This window comes from Electrophorus electricus, chromosome 25, assembly GCF_041902795.1.
Source record: "Electrophorus electricus isolate QZ-2024a chromosome 25, ASM4190279v1, whole genome shotgun sequence".
Lineage (NCBI taxonomy): Eukaryota > Metazoa > Chordata > Actinopteri > Gymnotiformes > Gymnotidae > Electrophorus > Electrophorus electricus.
Window position 1 is genome coordinate 5585001 of NC_137521.1, and position 22500 is coordinate 5607500.

Below are 22500 nucleotides of genomic sequence, written 5' to 3' on the forward strand. Positions count from 1 at the left end.
TTTGCACGCAGCGTGACATGCTTCCTCCACAACACCCCCTCATTAAGCCCTTGATGGCTCATGGCTCCTGCCTTGCAACAGAGATCCTGCCGCCATTACACAGTGGGGCAGTTAGGCAGAGACAACAGAACCTTGTGTTAAACCTTTTCTCCGGGGGGGGGGGGGAATAAGCGCCGGGAGAAAGTTTCAGAGCCAGGGGAGAGGCCCCGGGTCCGTACGCTGACCGCCGGCGGGAGGTGACAGTCGCCCCCCGTTCTGTGGTGCGGTGGAATTGGATTTTGATTGCTTTTCACGGGAGATTTTTAATTAAAAGAGAATGAGAAGAGCATGCGAGATTAAGCAATGCTGCACGCTTTAATTCCCGGAAAGAGCCATCACAGAAAGGAAAGCCATTAAATGGCTTCTTTACATATACTGGCAATCAGAACATGGGCAAGACACGTTTCAATTAAAATGACTGACTTGCTCATTTCAGTGAACAATTCTGCAAGTAAAACTAACAAAGCAACAAAAATGAATGCTGTGTATTTTAATATCATCATAGGTAAATGAGCTGCCGGAAAAAAAGAGTTCTTGTAATACTTTACGAATACTGCTCCACTGCCCCTCAACTAGTATTAAAACCTCTGCACTTTCGAGGGTATTCCAGCTAATAAACATCTTGCTGCAAGCACTATATTCCGTGGGCTTGTAACGCCTCTGGGAAGGAAATGACTCAATTTACATATATACCTATAGCTCAGAATTAGGATTAAGCATTAGAGAGTCAAACCAAGTTGTTTGGTGTATGATCTGACTATATGTGTGTGTGTGTGTGTGTGTGTGTTTGTGTGTATATGTGTGTGTGTGTGTGTGTGTGTGTGTGCACCTCCGTGATGAAGGCCTTGGCACTGGTGGGACTCATGAACAGGACAGCTCGACGCAGCGTGTCCCTGTAGCGGTGCAGCTCCTCCACCCGCATGGTGCGGAACATTCCAGTAATCATCATGTTGATATTGGACTCCACCTTCTGAAGGGACACGTCCATCCCCTGCTGGGACGACTTGTCCAGGAAGTCCTCGATTCCCCGTATGTCTGCACAGCCAGAGACGACATCACCTCAGGCAAAATGACATTTTGTTCAGCATCATTTGCAAGGAGCGAGCACACGGACGTCAGCCAGAAACGTGGGCCGGAAAACTGTGGTGTATAAGAGCACATTAGCATTCTGTGTTAATGACGGTGCAGGAAAAGAGAGAGCAAGACAAAGCAAACGACGGAGGAGAGAGAGATGGCGAGAGAGCGGGAAAGCGTGAGCGAGAAAGAGAGGGAGTGAGAGATGATGCAAGAGAAAGAGTGGGAGGGAAGGAGATGGGGGGGGGGGGACGGAGGAAAAGAAGATCCGTTTTTCACTGCTGCTGGCGTGCCAGAGTGCTGCCTCGGAGCTGGGGGTAAATAAAGCACGAATGCTCTCCACTCAGAGAGACTCAGATTGCACTCATCCCTCTGCGCTGGACGGCCCGTCCTATGGACCCATCCCGGCGTGGCAGACAGCAGCGGAGGTGGACGGCGGTCCGACGGGGTGGGCGGGGAGACGCGGCGGCGCAAGCTTCGGACGTGACCGAGACTGAGCGCAAGTCCTCTCAGCGGCACCTGTGGATCAGGACTGTATAAGCGACGCGCGACAGGACGTGTATGCACGAAAGGACACGGATGTGTAACGCAAGCGAGCAGAGGGAGGATCACAGAGATGTTTGATCGTCTCAAAACGGGCACCCGGTCAATGGCAATGTCAGCCTTCATGGGTATTCATGAGTATCTGTACCGAAAGCACCGTGGTGCGACGCTTCAAGTGAGGGATCTACAGCATCAATGCCATTGGGGGCTATAAGAAGTAGTGTTTTGATGCTCTACAATGTCAATGTGCTCTGAAAGGTTTCCCTTTGTTACATCATGATTAGATCTTTTGCCGTATTTTTAAAAATATGTTTACTATAATTGCTCAGTGGTGAAGCAGACATCTAGCAAAAGAAGTCTTTTCTTTCTGAGTTCAGGGTTTTTATGGTTGGTGGTTATTTGTTTCTTCCTGTGGCGTTAACTAGCACACACGGATCAAGAAAGAGGGAGTGCATCGTCTGTTTTAAACAATGAAATAAACAAAACGTTTATCAGAAGTTTCAAAAATCCTTTTAGTAAAGTCAGTTTTCCACATCCAGGAACACATGAACATCACAAAACAATAAGAAAGGCTGCGGTTAACTACTACAGAAAAGAAGAGGATATTGCAATATTGATATTTGTTGAAAATTTTATTTCTGGGAAACAAAAATGTGTTTCCACCGTTTGGACCGTCTCTGTGATGGCAAGCGTGAGGAGTGAGGTGCAGGAGAATGAGAGTTTTCCCTCTTGGGTTAATCAATACAGGGTTAGCAGCCCTGCTGGACGCTCAACTACTTTAGAGACGCGTGACCGTGCACGCGGGGAACACGCGGGGAGCCTCCGTTAACCAGGGGACTGTGAGGTGACGTTAGCACAGAGGAGCTAATCACGGTGACGATCGCTCCCGCCATAAAGCCCCGGCTGTCTAACCGCGCAAGCCGCGTACGCGGCCATCAGAGGCACGATGCGCGAGGCACCACGCCAACACGAGGCCCTTTCATCTGTCAAAAAAACACACACATGTAATTATAATCAAGTTTAGCGTCTCCATTCTCATTAGAACCCGTCGGAGGCTCCCAGCTGCGGTGTGGCGTGGCGAATGGGGGTGGGTTTAGGGAGCCCGACGAGGAAAGGTTCACACAATGCATCAATAATTAAATGGTTGCTGGCTCGTTAGGCAAACGCTGGCCTAATTGAGTGTGGTGTGTGCAAACCTGTAATGATGAAATCACCGCAATGAGAAAATTAAAAGACGTCATATTTTGCTAACTTGGACTTTTCTTCTTGCACTTGTGCATCCTGAGAGACAACGCCTTCGTAGTAACAGATGGCATGCCATTCCATAAAACCACACATTTAATATGTAACAGTGTGTACAGCATCATGTCTGGACTATTTTACTACAATCGTCATTGAATATTCTTAGCTTTACTGGCTAAATTATTGACACTAACCTCCTACGCGGAAGATTCCTCAAAAATTGTGCATCTAATTAATACGGAAAGCTAAATTCACATTTCACATCTTGCAGCTGCCTGGAACACACAAACAAACAAACAAACAAACACCCCCCGCCGCACTCCTGGTTTGACAACACTGATTACTGTGCATCGGGTCTCTGACATGACGCACAGCAACTGCCGCGCTACTCTAAGCTGCAAATCTAAACCGGGCTCCAGCGCTCAGCTGGAGGTTGGAGAGGCACTCTGAGAGGAGCCTTGTGAACAGAATCCAAAGACGTCACTCGGTGGCTCCTGACCAGGTACCGGAGGTGGAGTTAAAGAGCACCCCCGCACGGACCTCCAGCCGTGGCCCCTCCGCTGCATCCAGCGCATCAAGGGTGCCGACCGTCGGCGGGGGAGGGGTGGCGGGAAAAACGCCCGTCCGCCCGCCCATCCCGGCGCGTCCTGCGGAGGAACCTGGCGCGGGCGAGTGGGCGAAACCTGGAACCGGCCAGATAGATTAAGGCTGGAAAACTCCAATACCTACAAAGAAATATAATCTGACTTCTGGAGCAGCACGGGGCGTGGAGGGCATCCGGATCTGATGAGACGGTAATGGGGCCATCCGCCTGAATCACTGCTAATTACATCCATGAAGGGGGAAGAAATTTGATTTACTCTATCCGTTTCATCTCTCCGTTTGTCAGGCGTGGAAACCTTAAATTTAGACAGTGCGCATGCTAATTTAACCACAGCCAGCAGTTGGCGACATGCAATTAATGCCTAATTTTATCATACCACTTTATGACGTAATAAAAAGTGGGCACAAGCATGCATGCATGCGTGTGTTCTCCTATTCAACACACGAGAAATCGACCCATGATAAAAAAAATGTACGCACCTACATTCACTAACTCACTTCATTCGCTACACCTACATTACAGGGGCAGTTTACCAACGTATAGTCACAGACAGGCTTATGTGTGGTTAGGTACCCCCAAGCCCACTACATCACAGGTCAGCTGACCACAGGAGACTGCCGACAGACGTTAATTGGCTGGAACTTCATTTTCAACATGCCAAAAGTGTCACTGACCTGCTGGTAGTGGGTGATTGTATCAAGCACAGCAGTGTAGCTGGCGTCCATGTCACTGCTGGGCTGTGATTGGTCCACCCCCCCAAAAAAGTCCAGCCAATAGCGGCCCAGTGCTCAGAAATCTCACCAATGATAACGAGATGGAGGAATGGCGGCCGCTAATTCTGCATGGCGACAGATGGGCTACGGAATCAGGCTGTACACCTGCAAGGTGTTTAATAAATAAACTCCTCTAATAAATAAATTTGCAAATGTCAGTGGAACACTTCTGCTCTGTTCTGCTTGTGACTTCATTAGCAGTATAATGACAGATTGCCGCCTAGCAAGGAAATTCGGAAAATCCGACAGGGGGAAATGAATTTGTTGAAATAGCAGGCGTGCACGGTGAAGGCCGTTGAACCAGCGAAGGGCTGCTAAATGACTGGCTTTTTTTGGAGAGCTCTGAGCATCCATGTTAAGGACGTTACTTGAAATGAGTTGTCTTCGCTGGAAGAAGCACTTGCAGTGAGTGCATGCAGTGAGCGCATGCCACCAGAAGGGTGTTGCAGATCTAAGCTGCAGGAGCACGGTAGAACCCAAACCACGTCGCAGGTGAACTCCGGTCACTTCCCGCATGGGGAGAAACGCACGACGGCACAACATTCCCCCAGCGGGAGACTGCCGGGTAAGCATGATTCTATGGAAATCGACTCACTAGTTAGAAATATGCACCCTCTCATATCAGGCATGCCCCCGGTCCCAGGTTACAGCGCATAAAGTAATACAACAGGTTTCTAAATCTCTAGACTGGTGGAGACTGGTCGGTGCCGAGAAAAGGTAGAGGGTAGGCCGAGAGTAGGCTGCCCACACGAGTGAGCGCGGTGACGTCCGGCTGATCATTCTGCCAGCACCACTAAACCAGAAAATAGGGGACTGTGGGGAAACAGAAATCAATTTGCCAATGCACATTCTATTGTCCAAAAAGGCTATTTTAAGAAGGTAAGGCAATTTCAGGATACATTGTTCCCTCTGTAAGGACTTTGGCCAGGAGTCCAGATCCGCTAATGCCCACAGGATCTCTCTTCTGAGTCAGTGGTCCGGCTCTTAGAAGGCTTAAGGCAGGGTGAGGGGAGGAGATCTCTCAGGCTTCATTACAGCGGAGCGGCGAGGAGCTCGGCCCTCTGACGTCGTTGAAAGCAAAGCCGTCCCACTTTAGGGACACTCGCTGATTTATCCCGGCCTTATCCTGCCACTGCCGAGCCTAGCTTCCACAGGGGCTGCCAGGGGAAGACGGACTTCATCTTCCTGGAATTGCTCGGCTGTGCAATTCCTCTCGCTCTCCATTTCCCTCACTAACCGACACATACATGCTCGCGCGCACACACACACACACACACACACACACACACACACACACACACACACACACACACACACCTGTACCACCACCCATTGGGTAATGTTCTATATCTTTAGATACCCTCACTCTTTTTTTTCACTTCACTCCCTCACCGAGGCACGAACAGACACTAATTTTCAAGTCCGTTTCTCTCTCTCTCTCTCTCTCTCTCTCTCTCTCTCTTTCTTTCTCTCTCTCGCTTGTTCTCATACACATAATTTTCACACTTTTTGTTTCTGAAATTTTCTTTCTGCATTCTGTATGAATTCCAATATTGTGCGCGCGTGCAAAAAGAAAAAGATGGGCAATAATGGGCTATGATAAAGAATAATTGTGCGCAGTTTCTCTGGAGAAGATGACGGGATGTTGGTGCAGGTCACCCGCTTCCCTCCCCCGGCGCAGGCGGCCTGGTACCGTAGTCCGTGTCGTAGAAGACGATGAACTTCTGCCAGGCGTACTCCATCACCACATGGAAGATGACATCGTTCAGGTAGACGGGCGGCCGCACGAAGAGGGTGTAGTCGTCGGGCTGCCCGGGCGTGGTGGGGGGGCAGCCGGAGCGAGGGGTGCCCACCGGTGCCCTCTGGATGAACAAGTGGGGGATGTGCATGGCGTCAGCCAGGGACTGCAGCGAGCTGGCCGACATGCAGCCGATGGAGCTGACCAGGGCGAGGATACCTCTGTTCATCAGCTCGCAGGCTGCAGGTAGAGAAGGGGGAGACAGACAGAGATTTATTTAACAGTACTGTACGTGCACTTTTATATACACACGTTCACAAATGAAAGAACCGAAGGGAATGACGAAAAGTAGTCAAATCCATGAAGCAGTTGTTCCAAATAAGAGGAACAGGGATTTTCTTCGCTGTTTGTCAGAAATGGGGATCATGTGACTCAACCTTGAGTAGAATCTCTTAGGGAGATTATATTAATTAATTCCTGCGCTGGAATGCACTTTAAATGTTGTTATTTTACCTCTTTTAGTCATACAATTACGATGCAGCACTTTCAACGGCACTCTGCTCTTAGTACTTTCACGCAGACCACGCCACTGAATATGCTGGAAACTGGTTCTCAGCAAAAAAATAAATTAAAAAAAGAGGAAAACTGGCCAGGATGAGCTAAGTAATTGTTGTGAGGTGTATCATCTACGAGACTATCCCAAAAAGCTACCGAATGCTGCATGAATAAGTCCATTATTCAAACGCCGAATTTGCTAAGCCCAGCGATCCATCACTTGAGGAAACGGACGCTGGACCTCGGCTCTCTGAGCGCCCGCTTCTCTCTCCAACACCACCACTCCTGTTCACAGCCGTGACTTTGATAGGTGTGCATGTACAGGAAGCCGTGACACGTGCTCGACACCGCTAGCCTTAACAGCGGCGGGTCCGTAATGGTTATCCCAATCTCCCAATCCCAAAAAGCGTGCTGGGAAACGAGGCACCGGCATCCCCTAGTCTGACGGCCACGCGGCCTTTACGTGGCCCTGTTCCGGTGCTCGCGGAAACATCTTGCCAGCCACGGGAGCTGTGAGAGGCAGAGCGTGGCTGGTGGGGGTTGAGGCAGGTGTGTTACATGTGGCAGTAAAAAATAGGGAGAATGTATGGCATATGCATGAATGTCCTGGCTTGGCCCTAAAAGGAAAGCCATCTTACCGAGACATTTATTTTGAAAAGTCACTACCACATTCGAGCCACGTTCCTCATACTGAGCGAATGCAACACGCAAATTTGGCACCGCACATGGCCGAACGTGATCCTGCACGTTTAATACCAAGCAAGACGGATGCTGATGACAACCAATGTTTTACAGAAGAAAAGGAAAACTTTAGAAGCTGGGTTTGGCTGGGTGTGGCTGGCCGGATGTCCCAAGCTCAGTTTGTCTTCACATAAAACAAAACAAAGGCGTGACACAAATGTCACACATCAACGCTCATCATAAGTTCCAAGGCCAAATTCATTTAACATTCCCAACCCAAACACTTTTGTTCTCAGTGTCACTCAGGAGGTTACAGCATAGCAACAGTGGACCATTTCAGCGCTTCTCCAAACAACGCACCCACTACAACTATAAAACGCCTCAAGCCATCTTCTTGGAGCTACCTGAACTCTGCAAAATTACCTGTCAATCAGCTGCACAATACACAGTAATAAGACAAACGTCAGCTGAGCACCATGAAACAGGTAATTACCATGACAACCTTGAAGCATGTGTTTAAATTCAAGAAGCTAAATGTCAGAATTCCTCCCCCTCTAATGTGAACTCTGTATGAATAGCTGTCAGCCAGTTCTACTCTACAAAATGAGGCAAGACGTTTTCATCTTACCCAAATAAAAAAGTGCGCTTCCCACGGCAATCCCATGCATACGCTTTAATTGAATAAATGCGCAAGTTTTTAAGCTGCATAAGTCAACCCTGAGTTAACAAGATTTACGTTAAAGAGAACAGGCCTGTTCCTGGTACCAACTTAGTCCCACGTCATGGCTTGGACTGGCTGGAAATTGTCGGGCTGGCTAACCCTTCCTTATTATGGTAGTGAATTAGTGCCTCAGTCCTCCCGTGCGTTTCATCTGTAAAACTCCGTCCGACCCTCGTCAGCTGATCTGACTAAATATGACGGCATGGGACACCATGCAATGTTTATTACACAACCGTGTTAGCATAATTAAATCAGTGATTTGATTTCACATGATTAGATCCTGTCCAAAACCATTAATGTGGTCATATTAAGACCCGCCCCAGGTTTTCATAAGAACCAAGGGCTGCGAACGGCCACGGTGGTCTCCGATCTGAGATGCTGGTCAGAGCTAACCACTGCCCAGGAGAATGACCATGTCAGGGACAGCCAACTCTTTCCCAAAGCTTTTGGCCAGATTAGTTCCATCGGTCCGTTTGATCACAGCCTTACGGATCACCGTATTCATAATCATAGTGATGGATGTATGTGTCTGGTATACTTAATTATCATCCATATTTATGTTTATATACGTTAATATCTATATCATATAATTTATGTACAATTACAAAAGTGTAGATTTTTGAAATGATTATTGGAACTGATCTGGAATTAGTGAATCCCTACGTAGGAAGATGGGAAAGTGCAGTCAGGCAACAGTGGTATGACTGGCCTTTAAAAAATCAATAAATAAAAGGAAAAATATATCCTCCAGACAGGCGAGCTCCACGTGCCACCCTGCTGCTTAACCGCTCCTCCCTGCCCGCACAACCCCTCACCACGACCGTTACCACGGCGTGGTGATAACGTCCTGGATGCCGTGCGTGTACCGGAGGTCAGGCGAAGCGGGAACTCGTGCTAATTATAAGCGAGCGTGAGTTTCAGACCTTCTTTCTGATGAGAAACAAGCACTTTCTCCCGTCATCCTTAATAAGCACCTGCTATCGCCACGCTCACATGCAGGAATACTCTCAAGTGTTAATATTCCGATATAATTAGAGCTGTGCCAATTAGCCTATCAGAGACAATGCACAAATGTATTCATATGGTACCCTCTCCAAAATGAAGACACATGCACAGACGCGCACACACACACACACACACACACACACACACACACACACACACACACACACACACACACACACACACACGAGGGCCAACCCTTTTCTGTTGTTGAGCACCCAAGATAAACGTGCCTATGGAGATTTGGGGGTTTTTCCTTTCTTTTTTTTTTAAAAGTGGATTTTTTTTTTTTTTGCTGGCATATTTAGGAAAAAGATCTGCAAGAAAAGACCAACAAGGAATAACCCTCCTTCCTTTTCTTGCTCTGTCACTCTTTTCTGCTGTATCTCTTTTCTACCATGACTCTCCCAGCCTTATCACCAGTAGATGACACACAGAGCACTCACTACTGGTTCCCTAGAACCAGATATTAGATTTTCGATATTACTCCCTCTGCTCCTAATTGTAAAATATTCAATTACTCCAATTCCGAATTAACCAATTATCAACTGGCTGGAATAACTGTGAGTCGCATAATCCTATTGGAAAAAACTTGCGTGATTGCCAGCGATATGACACTCGCGGTGGGATAATTACGGACGGGTATCGGCGCTGTAAGACGCAGTGCAATCTTAAACAGAGAGCATAAATATTGTTTGCTGGCAGGTTAAATAGCGGCATGCTCTCCGTCGCCTATCATGGAGCTCTTTAAGGAAGAGGAAGAGGCTGGAGGAGCTATTCATGCAGAATCCGTGAGACCCTTCGTCTTAAGCGGCAAGCCACCGCTCTGGTCGTATTTCCACGCGCATAAAAAAAAAAAAAAGTCACCTGTCGCTCCCATTCTTTTCTGCTCTCCCGTTTCCCGCTTCGGCCGATGTTTGTCAGGCTGCGTGGCGGCAACGATGGCCAGAAATGTGGGTGGGAACGAGTGGAGAACTCCCCAGAGGGCGAGTCTGCAAATGTCTCCGCGCGAGTGTTTGATGAAGGGACAGTCTGCTGGCGTTGAGGAGACGTGTCCCACTGGCCGCGTGCACAACGAAGACGCATGATCGCGTTAGCGTGGCAGCTGGCCGCAGATGAGGGGAGCGCGAGCCGTGTGCGGCGGTCCCACCTGGTGCCGCGCGCTTGAAGAGCCCTTAAGAGAACGGCATGTTGATAGACAGAGATGGGAAGACAGATCGAGAAAGCGAACCACCTCTACGACTGCTGCTCCGGCTACCTCAGCTGAAGGCAAGCAGCGAGAGTACGTGCGAGAGCCGGAGCGTCCCCCGCCCCCTTAGCTACCCACCCCTACCAAGAATCAGCATGCAAAAGTCCCCTCTCTAATTGAAGCGATTCAAATTGAACCATTCATCATGGGAGAATCTCGTCCCCGGAACGCCACTGGAATGAATCTGTGAGTCATTCGAAAACTCCCCTGCATCCATCCTCCCTCTCTCTTCCTCTTTCGTCCACCACTCCCATTTGTCTTTCTCACCCCCCCCCCCCACCCCCACCCCCATGGCGTTGTCCAATCCCAGTCGTGAAGCTCTTGTATGCTCAGAGTTGGCCTTGGAACATGATCTCTCTACCACTCCTCAATGGAGAAGTTGGCTGTTTTTCAACCCTTACCTTATTAAAACTGTCATTTATAATGCCGTGTGGTTCCACCTTTCCAATAACTTTAGTGCGGAGAAACCTTTTAGTTTCTTACTGGGCCTGAAGACATTTCAATAGGACAATCATTCAATCTCTCAAGAAGCTCCTTTTTGAACATAGGAAGCACACAGTAAATGATGCATGCTATTTTAAGTTTATCCTGACCATGATTTGAATGACAGCAGGATAGTATAGTGCCATATATATATATATATATATATATATGTGTGTGTGTGTGTGTGTGTGTGTGTAGAGTTAGTCAAAATTTCAGTGAATACACACGGATTCCAGAGACACCGTATGTTTAGGACAGAGGTCTTTCATCAGCTGTGGAAGCAAAGTGCTTCTGAAACTCTAGGAGGTGAAACTACATTATGTTAGAAAAAATATGTTTAGCATTTATACCATGGTATTCTAAAGTGTAAATACGTTTTTTTTTCCTTAATTGTCCTAACTTAGTTGATACCATACCAACAACTAGCAACATAAACTAATATATTCCACTAAATTCTTACAAATCAACAAATCTTAATTTCTGATGCTCTGAAGGTGGTCAACTAAACAATCAGCAAGCCTTCTCTTGGTTTCTCATAATATAAAGCCAAAAGCAACATCACTTGCGAGAAATACAACCGACGACTCCTGCAGCAGCTACATTGTCGGGGAGACCCAGGAGGTACATGTGATCAAAGTGTGGATTTAATAGGCTAATCCAGAAAGGACCAAGCAAAGGGTCAAAATGATCACAGTGGAACCAGGGTAGGGAGAAGGATACAGGGCATCCGCACACACAGACCACACACCATCCAGCTTCAACAGGGGAAAAGGACAAAATCCAAAACAGGGTCCAGCATCAAACAAGCTGAGCAAAACAGGAAGCCAGCTTGCTAATGTGGCATGGCACAAGTGATGTTGCACCAAGGAGGTTGTGAATGAGTTTTATAGAGTCAAATCATAGGTTAAAGACAAACGTGTGTGTGTGTGAGATGGCAGGGTGTGGCTGGTAACTGGTGTGATCTGGGTGGGTGTAGCAGGGGGTGAGACACAGTAATGCATGAGAAGGAATGGGTGATAATTGATCCTTTTATGCTAGTTGCATTAGTGTCTGTGTTAATAAATGTACATGTAGCACATCTAGAGCGGCTGCCAGCTACAGTACCACAGTTATTATTCAACTGGTTATCTCACGCTTGACGAGTACATCTTTGATGTTTTTGTCTCGCCAGTAGGAAATTAGCGGAGGTTCCTTAAAAAGGGATGCAGTCGCTGCCTCATCCTGGAGGACTCTGAAGTGGTTCAGTATAATAATAGCCACTGTTTCATTTGTAAGATGACAAATGAGCACAGAAGGAATTCTTGTCTTAATGTAAGATTATTCATGTCCAGTCTCCCAACAGGTAGAACGTGAGCGAAAGCGTCAGCCGTGAATACCTTGGGAAGCCCACAGTTCTTAAAATACTCATACATTTATTCACTCGGGCTGTAAATGTGCTTAAAACGTAACAGTTGTGAGTAAGAGAGGGTTTTTTGGAGGCCTTGGACTGAGAAGAGCTGTATTGCAGATAAAAACCCAGAGTTCGTACGTTTGTAAACGATGGTGGTATTTAAAGCAGAATGTTCAGGCTTAACTGCAACGTCTAAAAAGGTTACCGTCAAGCCAGGATGGGCTATACATGTATATTCCAGAGCTGGGTGGAACTTGGAGAAGGCAGAAATAAACAGTTGGTACCCTACAAATGTGCAGGTAGAAGTACCAAAAAACGTCATCAAATGTATCTCAGAAATACTAAACATACACCAAATCCCAACGAATCCAGCAAGGTGGTTTCCATAGGATGGTCCCATTTTACCCCCATACTTACTCCGCTTATCTGTGAGTAGTACTTGGAGTCAAAGGTGAAGCAGTTAACATAAGTTCAACAATGTTAAGAGAATATTTTTGTGGGAAGGCTCATCTCAGGTCTCACATCAGGAAACCGCTCTAAAGCTCTCAAACCATCGTCACTGGGAACGGCCGCGTGTAAAGTTTTGATGTCCGCTGAAAAGAGTATGGAGTGTGGAGCTAGGTCAGAAGGAGCCGATACGATAGGACACCCAGGGTCATTGTCCTTATGAATATTTGAGAGAAGACAGAAAAGGCTACAGCCAGGACGGTCTACGGTACGATTGCAAGCAGAATCAGGGGGGCGTCCTGCTGAAATGGCACCATTAATAATTGATGGAATGAAACAGTGGAGTGATGTCAGAGCTGATCTGCCTATAGAAGCTGACATCGGAATCACTTCCTCCTTGTAAATGTCTTTTCTCCAAATGGCCACGGCTCTGTCAATAACAGCCGGCTGAAGAACAATGTCGCTTTTTGGTTTACATTTTTAAGTGCAGAGTGTTCTTCCTTTGGTAGATTAAATATTTCAGCTGGTTTGTTGAAATTAATGTTACAAATTTCTCTTTTGCAGATATTAATTTTAAAAAATCCAATGCTTGAAATTCCCCTGTATGATGAGTCCAGGAGGACTTGGTAGAGTCATAGTTAGATAAATCGAGGTTAACATGGAGGCATGGAATGAACGGAATGCTCTGTGTTATCTGACCTTTTGGGTTAGGGTTGGGGATTGCTTCAGCAGCACACTGAAGCAGGTGTGTACACCTGAGAGATAGCCCAGCACCTAGAGCTTGGGTACAAGCTCCTGGCAGGAACAGCATTCAGTAAGAGACAGAACCAAGATCCAGGGATTATGGACCGAAATATATGTATAGTGTACGGGCCAGACAACCCCGAATCCAAACAGGAGGAGCTACTCCGAGTGATGGAAAACAACTAAACTAAGATCTTGTGGGAGCTCCAGATCTATACAGACAAGCAGGTAATTGTGACCCAACCAGACATAGTGATATATAAGGACATAAGATCCCTAGCTGGAGGAGTGGCACCAATAGATCCCGGGAATGACAACATCAGTCTCAGTCCAGAAGAGCACTATCCTACAAACAGCACAAATACTGCTGCACCCTCAAACCCCCAGGCCTCTGGTAGAAGGCCTGAATGTGAGGAATACACACACACACACACACACACACACACACACACACACACACACACACACACACACACACACACACACACACACACACACACACACACACACACACATGCATACATGCTTTTCTCCAGAGATTCACTTGGCGCGTGAATATGTTTTGCTGCGTTTGATATGCTGCCAGAATAGTTTTGAAAAGTTTGGGTCTCACTGACTACAAGACATTTGTGTACCCATCTCTCCCTGCTTTGCCTGGGGCAAGGAGACAATCAGATGCCACTGTACAAAGAGGCTTGCTTGAGTAAAGCCTCTTTGGAAATACAGGCTGTCCTGTGCCTTCCTTTGTCATAAATTGAACTATAATATAGGGAACACCCAGAGTGCTACAACGAATTACTTACTGAACGTAGTGACGGATCGACACATATCCATAAGATTCAGAAGGCAACGACGTTTGTCTCTGTATTACTCTGCAAGATAAATAATTGTACGTTATGGCAGGAATGTTCATTTCCATGTGCTAGTGTGACATTGCTTGGGTTTGTAATGAGCCCAGGACATACAGCTTTTGGTAACATTATTTCACCAACACGTCACACCCTACACTACCTACAAATCCCAAATTTTGAGTAGCCAACTGGTAGGTTCGTGTCGGACACAACCGCCGTCCTACATACAGGTCAGCTAAAAGGTGTGATTGCAGCTGGTAAGTCAGATGGCACCAGCCTTTCCTCTGCAGTGTTTCCTGTTAAAGACCAGACTTAAAAACCAAGGACAGCAAATGTGGGAGAGGAGTAACTGCACTGGGTATCTGGCAACCACAACTGGCGTTTTTTTTGTTTTTTTTGTTTTTTAATACAAGGATCCCCTTTAAAGGCTGCCCACTGTACGTAGAGCAAGGCTAGCCTCTGGTTAAAGAAAAATTATATAATAAATCAAATTTTTTTGGAAAAATCTGAATCTTTGAAGCTTTGACACTTTATTTTTGCTTCACGAGCTGGCGTGCACCGAATATTGGAAATTTTGGGCAACCTCCGTGAGCAAGTGCAAGGTAGTCATCTCAGAGCCAATTCATTTCAAACCGACTTCCTGAGGATATGACTTGAGTTCCGCTTTCCAGTTCTGCCAGTCTTGTGAACACTGGTGTGGTTTCACCTTCGCCGGTCCCATGAGGTCCATGTCACGCCAAGGACACCAAGCAAACAGCACCTGTGACCCGTGGGAGCAGCCAGACATGGCTGAAATTAACCAAAAAAAAGCGGGGAAAAGCTCGGGGTGGCCTGCGCTAGACTGAGTCGATGGTGCAAAACAAAGGCAAGGAAATGAAAGGAAACGATCGATAAGTGGTCGAGCATACATTCAATCCGCTCGCTCATACACAGAGATTACTGTGCGGGTCATGAATTTGTTCTATTTGTTCTAAAATATTTTGTATTTGAGGACTCAAAACACCGTTTTACCTCCAACAACAATAACAACAATAACTGTGATAATAATTATTATTAAAACTCTAAAATAAAAAGAAAACGGAAGCAATTTAGGAAGACAACGTGGAGAGGCAGTCTCGTGTGCAAACCGATACTTCACCTTATGGGTTGAATAGACTGGATGTGAGTTCGACAAGGTCTCTCTTCTTCAGCTCTTGCTGGGAACGCTTTAATTTAACTTCCTTCCTGCCACGCCGTACGTGTGCACGGGTGTTTGTGTCTGGCGGTTAGTACTCACTAATCTTTTTTTTTTTTGCTCTTGGCACCACGCCATATGCAGAGCCCACTGCTGATTCGACGGAATGTGCCGGATCATGGCCGTGCGAAGAGCGAAGCCGGAGAGGGCACCGGCGCGCCCACCTGCTCCCGCGGCACCGATCGCGGCCCGATCAGGTCTAAACCCGTCGGGCCGTTACTCTTAAGCAGGCCCGAGACCTCCAATATGAGAGCTGATTCCAGCTGACGAACCTGCGCGGCCTGCGGTGCAACGTGAGCGGGAGCTGCCCGCTTTAGCAACGGAAAAATTAGGGAAGCGGGTGACCCTGGAAGAGGGAAAAAAGCAGCTTGAGAGGAAAGAAAAGCAAGTGGGTGAGACAAGGGCGAGACGTGAGCGAGAAATAACCACGGCGGACGAGGCGGCTTGAAAAGAGGGTGGAGAGCGAGAGGAGAAGGGCTGATTTCACGCCGGAGAAGACAGGACAGGTGTCGCGTCTTCGCGGACTTTTGAAAAATGACCTTTGTGACTAATGGTCCTCTTTCATTACATCCCTATCTGTAATTTAGTCTGCCTGTTCCTGAAATGATCCTCTGTCTAAGATAAGGGAGGCCAGGAGCAGTGAATAAGTCTGACTTTGATATTTCTGATAAAAGACAACTTGAAGAGACAACTCGAGCACTACTCATGGAAACAGATGGCGGATATGGCGTGTGTGTCTGCGAGCCACAGCTCATCATGCATCTTCAAGGAACTGAGACTCAGACTGAGAATTCAGTCTGCTCCTCCTACACAGTGCAGTGTCCTTGAGGCATTTGTGGACGCGGATGTGTGTGCGTGTGAGCGTTCCTACATGAGCATGTGTCTGCGTTTGATGCAGAGAGAAACATGGAGAGAGAGGGACCTAATACGCAAGAAAAAGACGCGAGCGCAGACGCGAGTGCAGAAGTGAATAAGTGAAAGACACGACGCGACGCGTCAAAAGCGGCAGCCGCACACTCACCCATCCGGCAACTTCCCCGAGAAGAGGCCTGACCCAAAAACTTCCAGCCGCCAGAGCCTAAGCCCCGCTCCCGCCTCTCCTGCCTCACATCACATCGGGATCCGATAACGGGAGCAAAAGCCCGGGCAGGCTGTGTCAGAGACAGCACGTGGTGACAGACACGACTGCCTCCAGACCCGCATGGCGGGTCCTCCCACTTCAATAGCAGCTGATTGCTTTCTAGTACTTTCCCTCTGGTTCCAAACATGCTGGCGATAAGGTCTCCCCGTTCCGCGCGAGAGCACTCTCTCCACGAGCACCGCACGCCTCATTTTTGGACTTTTCGGGGGAGATCTTTTTTATTTATTTATTTTTTTAAAGTGCAGGTCAAGAGGAGTCTGGCTCAGAACAAGCTGTCCACCTCTTCCGCGTCGTTTGGTCACCTAAGGCCAGCGCTCGGCCCCGCCTCCTACAGCCGGGTGGGATCGATGCGCTAGATTGCTTTGCGCTCCTCTTCGGCGGAGGTGCAGGGTGAGACCCCCGGGGCACGATGGTGAATACAGTGCACAGACGCAGTTTCCTTTTGACATTCATTGCTTTCCAATAACCGGGAATGCCGCACATAATGGACTCGGGCATACATCTCTGGATCCATTCAGTACCCAACTCATCCGCCATGCCGGGAAAGGGCTGCAGAGACCTGGGTTTCCTATCTATCCTGTACTCTCTCTTTAAGACATGCCCCCACACCCTTTTTCCATCTTGCTCACTCATTCCTCTGTGTCACTCCATCGTGATGTATGATCACAGGCAGGCTGGAAAGTAAGAGTCAGCCCTTTGTCCCTGTAGAGGACAAACAGACAGCTCTAGTATAACCCTAGCTACATGACGTGGAGCGTGATTACCCCATCCCACACACACACACACACACACACACACACACACACACACACACGTGTACACAAACCTGGAATTTGCATAGTAAACATGTTGCACATTAAACAATCACAGCAGTGCACACCCAAATACACACACACACACACACACACACACACACACACACACACACACACACAGAGTCCCTCGCCAGAAGCTAAGCAAGTTCCTGAAACACAGCAGCATGGTCTGGGACAGCGACTTGCTCTGGTGGATTGAGGGACCCTTCAGTCAGGCAAAAACATCGCGGTAAATAAACAGAGCACTGTTACCACAGAAAGCAGCTCTCTTTCACTCTCTCCCCTCCCTCTCTCTCTCTCTCTCTCTCTCTCTCTCTCTCTCACTCTCCCCCTCCCTCTCTCTCTCTCCCCCCCTCCTCTGTATCACCCCTCCCCTCCACGCACAGGCGTGCTGTGCTTGCTCACTTGCATCCACAGCCTGGGGACTGTCGTCACGCTTGGTGACAGACGTCCAGACACTTGAAAGCACAAACACCCCGAAACTTCTCCCGACGTCTTTTCTCCACAACAGCACGGCGCTCTTGCTCGTACAAAAAAAAACGGATCCGCCCACAGGGCCTCGTTTCAAAGCGCCACGGCAGATCCAACACGCCGAGGCGGTGCTTATTAGGGGCCATTCCTGGTATGGAGGAGTTGGCATCCCACAGGGCGCGGGTAGTGGTTTCGGGAGCGACGCCCAGGCCAGCACAGCCAGGCATGCACTGTGATCCCTCGTGGGTGTGGGAAGTCAGCAACGCCACCTTGCGCTGCGGCAGATTGTGGTCTTGTACACAGACACACGCGCACAGAGCCCTTGATGGTTCGAGAAGACTCGTTGATTCCGGGTTGCGGGATGACGGCTTTGGCTGATTCCAGTATAGATGAGTCAGGATCTTCCCGAACACTTGGAACGCTGATGTTTCCCTGTCCCGGCACAGAGGAGGACTCTGGACTGTCCGCCGTTGGAGGTCTGCTCCCATCTGTACCGAGTGAAAAGGCAACTCTGATGAAAGGCTCAGCCTTTTTAAGCAGGGTTGGTGATGCAAGCTATGGTCCCTGCAACCTTCACATTATGCATATCCATGACTGTTATATATTTATGCACTGCACGATATGATGACAGCAGCCATATTAAAGGTGTAATGGTAAGCCCTGGGGCTTGAGACTACACTGAAAGTGTGCTTACCAGATGCCACCAGTGGCCTGCGTTAGGTGGTCACACGCAAGTGTGCAAATACGTGTGCAAGCACATTAGGCGCTCAGAAGAACAGACGCGATCTCCTCGAGCAGCCGGCGTGCCACGGCCTGACCCCGGCCTGACCCCGGCCTCTCTCACTTGGTCTGTCTCGCTCTGCCAATTCAAGGACAGTTGTGCACTCTTCCACTGCCTCGCGGCCCCTGCGTGGACAGATGCTAGGCTTAATGCCTTAATTCTGCTTCCTGTCAGCTTTCCAATCTCTTTGATACCCCAACACTGATTCCAATTTAAAAGGGCCCGTGATCCAATTTGGCGGCTGGATCTTCCCAAAAGCTGCGCGTGAAACGATGCGTTTGTGAGGGCTAGCCTTCTGCCGAGGACTTCTGTGATTTGAGACACCAATGCGCTAAATAAAGAGCAGCTAACATTTCGGTGTCTCCGTGCGCAAGTGGTCTCCAAGTGGTGTTTGGTTGGGGGGGGGGGGTTAGACTTGTGAGAGTTTTCTGCTTCCTGTCTAGCTGTGTTACCTTCTTCAAAAACTCTCCAAACAAGCCAGAACGAGCCAATCTACGATGCAGCCAGCAGAGCAGGGAAAGTGAACCACCTTAGGCAGAGCTGGCCTTCACATCTGCACTAACAGCGAGTGGGAGAGGAAGATGTTTTTGGGAGGCAGCGTCGGATAACAAGGCCGATGCTGGTACTGTTATCATAACACGGTTTCTGGCATTTAGTCTCACTGTAATGAAGCAGAAACAAGGCGTTCACTATTAGATGTTCTCTCGTAACTCGCCGAGTGCTGTGCCGGTGTCAAGCAGGCTGTGGGGTTTTTTTTTTTCATAACAAAAGACTCTCTGACCGCTAAGAAGTGGTGAAATGGTGACATTTGAAATGAGGAGAGTGCATTATTGATGAGCCTGACTGTGGTGGAATGAGAGACTCACTGTTATGAAAATGGGATCTCCTCTGATCTAAGAGCAGCAAAACTCTCGTCAGAGGGAAGAACTCGGACCGGCCAGGACTTTCTGGGCTCCTGTCCGGAAATCCAGACTAAAGACGTCTGCGTAACCACAGCCTACACATGGCAACAGGCTGTTGCATCAGCATGATATTGCGGCCTTTGTTTCCCACAGCACTTCGTAGTCGTTCTGGAGGTCAAAGTTCGCCGTCAAGCGGCTGCAGAATCCGCTCCCCGGCGGTCTCACCAGCGGGCGCGTGAGGGAAGAAACGGCAGATTGCTCCTCCGCGGCACTCCGCCGAACTTCCGCTCGTCTGCCGCTCGGGGCTGAGGGTTGGCGGGGAGGAAGGGGCCACGCGGTCCCGCGTCTCTGTCGCTCGCTCGGCCTCGCATTATGCCAAATGTCAGTGTCGGTCTGCTTCTTCGGAACCACCACTCTCTGACAAGACCCCTTGCCTTTAGTCTCTCTCCCTCCCTCCCTCCCTCTCTCTCTCTCTCCCTCCCTCCCCCTCTCTCTCTCCCTCCCTCTCTCTCTCCCTCTCTCTCTCTCCCTCCCTCCCTCCCTCCCCCTCTCTCTCTCCCTCCCTCCCTCCCTCCCCCTCTCTCTCCCTCCCTCTCTCTCTCCCTCTCCTTCTCTCCCTCCCTCCTTCTCTCTCTCTCCCTCTCTCTCCCTCCCTCCCTCTCTCCCTCCCTCCCTCTCTCTTTCCCTCCCTCTCCCACACCCCCCACACCCCCCCTGCTGTTGCCCCAGGCCTTCCTGCCACCCTTTTAGTATTCTGAAGGGGTTCAAGCAAGCTTACGAACACCAGAGCTGCTTTTGTACAACAGAGTACAAATAAATGAGCAAAAAAAAGGGACGAGGAGAAAATGCAAGACATTTACATTAGAGAGCGGCAACAGGGAGGGAATTGGAGGCCGTGGTTGTCATAGAAACACTAATTCAATTCTAAGGCTAGAAAGGAAAAAAGGTGAGGTGGGTGCATTCTCATTACAGAGACATTTTGTGTGTTCACTGTTCCTAAACCAGTCACCCATATGTTTAGTACTATATAGTGTTTTACTATATATATAGAGAGAGAGAGAGAGATGTATAGATAGATAGATTGACAGGCTGATCAATAGATGTCCACACCTTAATTAATGATTAGTTGTAAGTGATTAGTTATGCATGTACGTGGTGGTGGGTGTAATGCACAGATCTCCACACACAGATCGCGGAGGAAAGTCTAACCGCCACTTTACCAGATGCGAGTGCATGCGAACAATGGACAGTTCAACACCAACTTTCACTAACAGGACTTACTGCATGATTTTTCCTTTTAATGCACACTATGAAATGGCATAATTGCAGTTAATTCAAATCTATTTTTAAAAAACTATTTTTGTTTAGGTCTTGTGCATGTTTACACAGAACAGAGGACTTGCGAGGACTGTTTGTGAGTGGGAGATACAGGCTTATAGTCTCTCATGCTCTGCCACTCAGCAAACTACATGGAGTCAAAATAATGCTAACTGTTGAGAGGCTCCACTTCACGCATGACCAGGTAAAAGCCAGGTTCTCTCTCCCTCTCTCTCTCTCTCTCCCTCTTTCTCTCCCTCTCTCTCTCTCTCTCTCTCTCTCTCTCTCTCTCCCCCCTCCCCCTCTTTCTCTCCCTCCCTCTCTCTCTCCCTCTCTCTCTCTCTCCCTCTTTCTCTCCCTCTCTCTCTCTCTCCCTCTTTCTCTCCCTCTCTCTCTCTCCCTCTTTCTCTCCCTCTCTCTCTCCCCTCCCCCTCTTTCTCTCCCTCCCTCTCTCTCTCTCTCCCCTCTCCCTCTTTCTCTCTCTCTCCCTCTCTCCCCCCCTCTCTCTCTCTCCCCCTCTCTCTCCCCTCTCCCTCTTTCTCTCTCTCTCTCTCTCTCTCTCCCTCTCTCTCCCCCTCTCTCTCTCTCTCTCCCCCTTTCTCTCTCTCTCTCCCTCTCTCTCTCTCTCCCCTCTCTCTCTCCCTCTCTCCCCCCTCTCTCTCCTCTCTCCTCTCTCTCTCTCCCTCTTTCTCTCCCTCTCTCTCTCCCCTCCCCCTCTTTCTCTCCCTCCCTCTCTCTCTCTCTCCCCTCTCCCTCTTTCTCTCTCTCTCCCTCTCTCCCCCCTCTCTCTCTCTCCCCCTCTCTCTCCCCTCTCCCTCTTTCTCTCTCTCTCCCTCTCTCTCTCCCCCTCTCTCTCTCTCTCCCCCTTTCTCTCTCTCTCTCTCCCTCTCTCCCCTCTCTCTCCCCTCTCCCTCTTTCTCTCTCTCCCCCCTCTCTCTCTCCCCTCTCCCCTTTCTCTCTCTCTCTCTCCCTCTCTCCCCTCTCTCTCCCTCTCTCCCCTCTCTATCTCTCTCTCCCCTCTCTCTCTCTCTCCCCTCTCCCTCTTTCTCTCTCCCCTCTCTCTCTCTCTCTCTCCCCTCTCCTGCTCCCCCCCTCTCCCCCCCTCTCTCTGCATCATCTTCATAGCTATCGCTGCTCCACCCTGCTGCTGTGCTCCTCTCTCTCCCCCTCTCTCTTCACTCTCTGATCTGTATTATTTCTCATTTTCCTCTCATGTCCTATCCTTTCCCTCTACTGAGAGCTGATGTTTTTCTTTCTTCCTTTTTTGTGCAGCTGAAAAGCGAGGAGCGGCTGTCCGAGCCCTTCCACACCCGTGGCTCGGTGCCTAATATGAGAACGAGACAGATGAAGAGAGAGAGAGAGAGAGAGAGAGAGAGAGAGAGAGAGAGAGAGAGAGAGAGAGAGAGAGAGAGGGGGATGCGTTAAGAGTAGGGCAATCAGAGCTGAGACATGTACAGAGAGGATGCAGGACTGGATGGAGAGAGAGCGAGAGAGAGAGACAGAGAGAGAGAGAGAGAGAAAGAGAGAAAGAAATAGAGAGAGAGAGAGAGAGAGAAAGGGATGCATTAGAGTGGGGCAATCAGAGCTGAGACAGGTACCAGAGAGAACACAGGACAAGATGGAGAGAGAGAGAGAGAGAGAGAGAGAGAGAGAGAAGAGAGAGAGAGAGAGAGAAAGAGAGAGAGAGAGAAACAGAGAGAGAG

At 48.8% G+C, this 22500-nt stretch overlaps 1 protein-coding gene across 5 annotated transcripts in view; it reads right to left on the minus strand.

Moving 5' to 3' along the window:
* The window catches only part of grid2 (glutamate receptor, ionotropic, delta 2), a 237815-nt gene that overhangs the window by 88543 nt on the left and 126772 nt on the right, over positions 1-22500 (minus strand). For 2 of the 5 annotated variants that reach the window (XR_014119867.1, XR_014119868.1), the window contains exons 1-3: positions 16392-16664; positions 5969-6253; positions 869-1074 (exon numbers count right to left, since the gene is read on the minus strand). Coding sequence is in view for 3 of the 5 variants with exons in the window: in XM_081707485.1 (XP_081563611.1) it covers positions 869-1074; positions 5969-6253; positions 16392-16638 (738 nt within the window). In the remaining 2 variants the exon portion in view is untranslated. Of the gene's footprint in view, positions 1-868; positions 1075-5968; positions 6254-16391; positions 16667-22500 lie in introns of those variants that run through there. The other 3 variants (XM_081707485.1, XM_081707486.1, XM_026999786.3) reach the window with 3 other exon arrangements.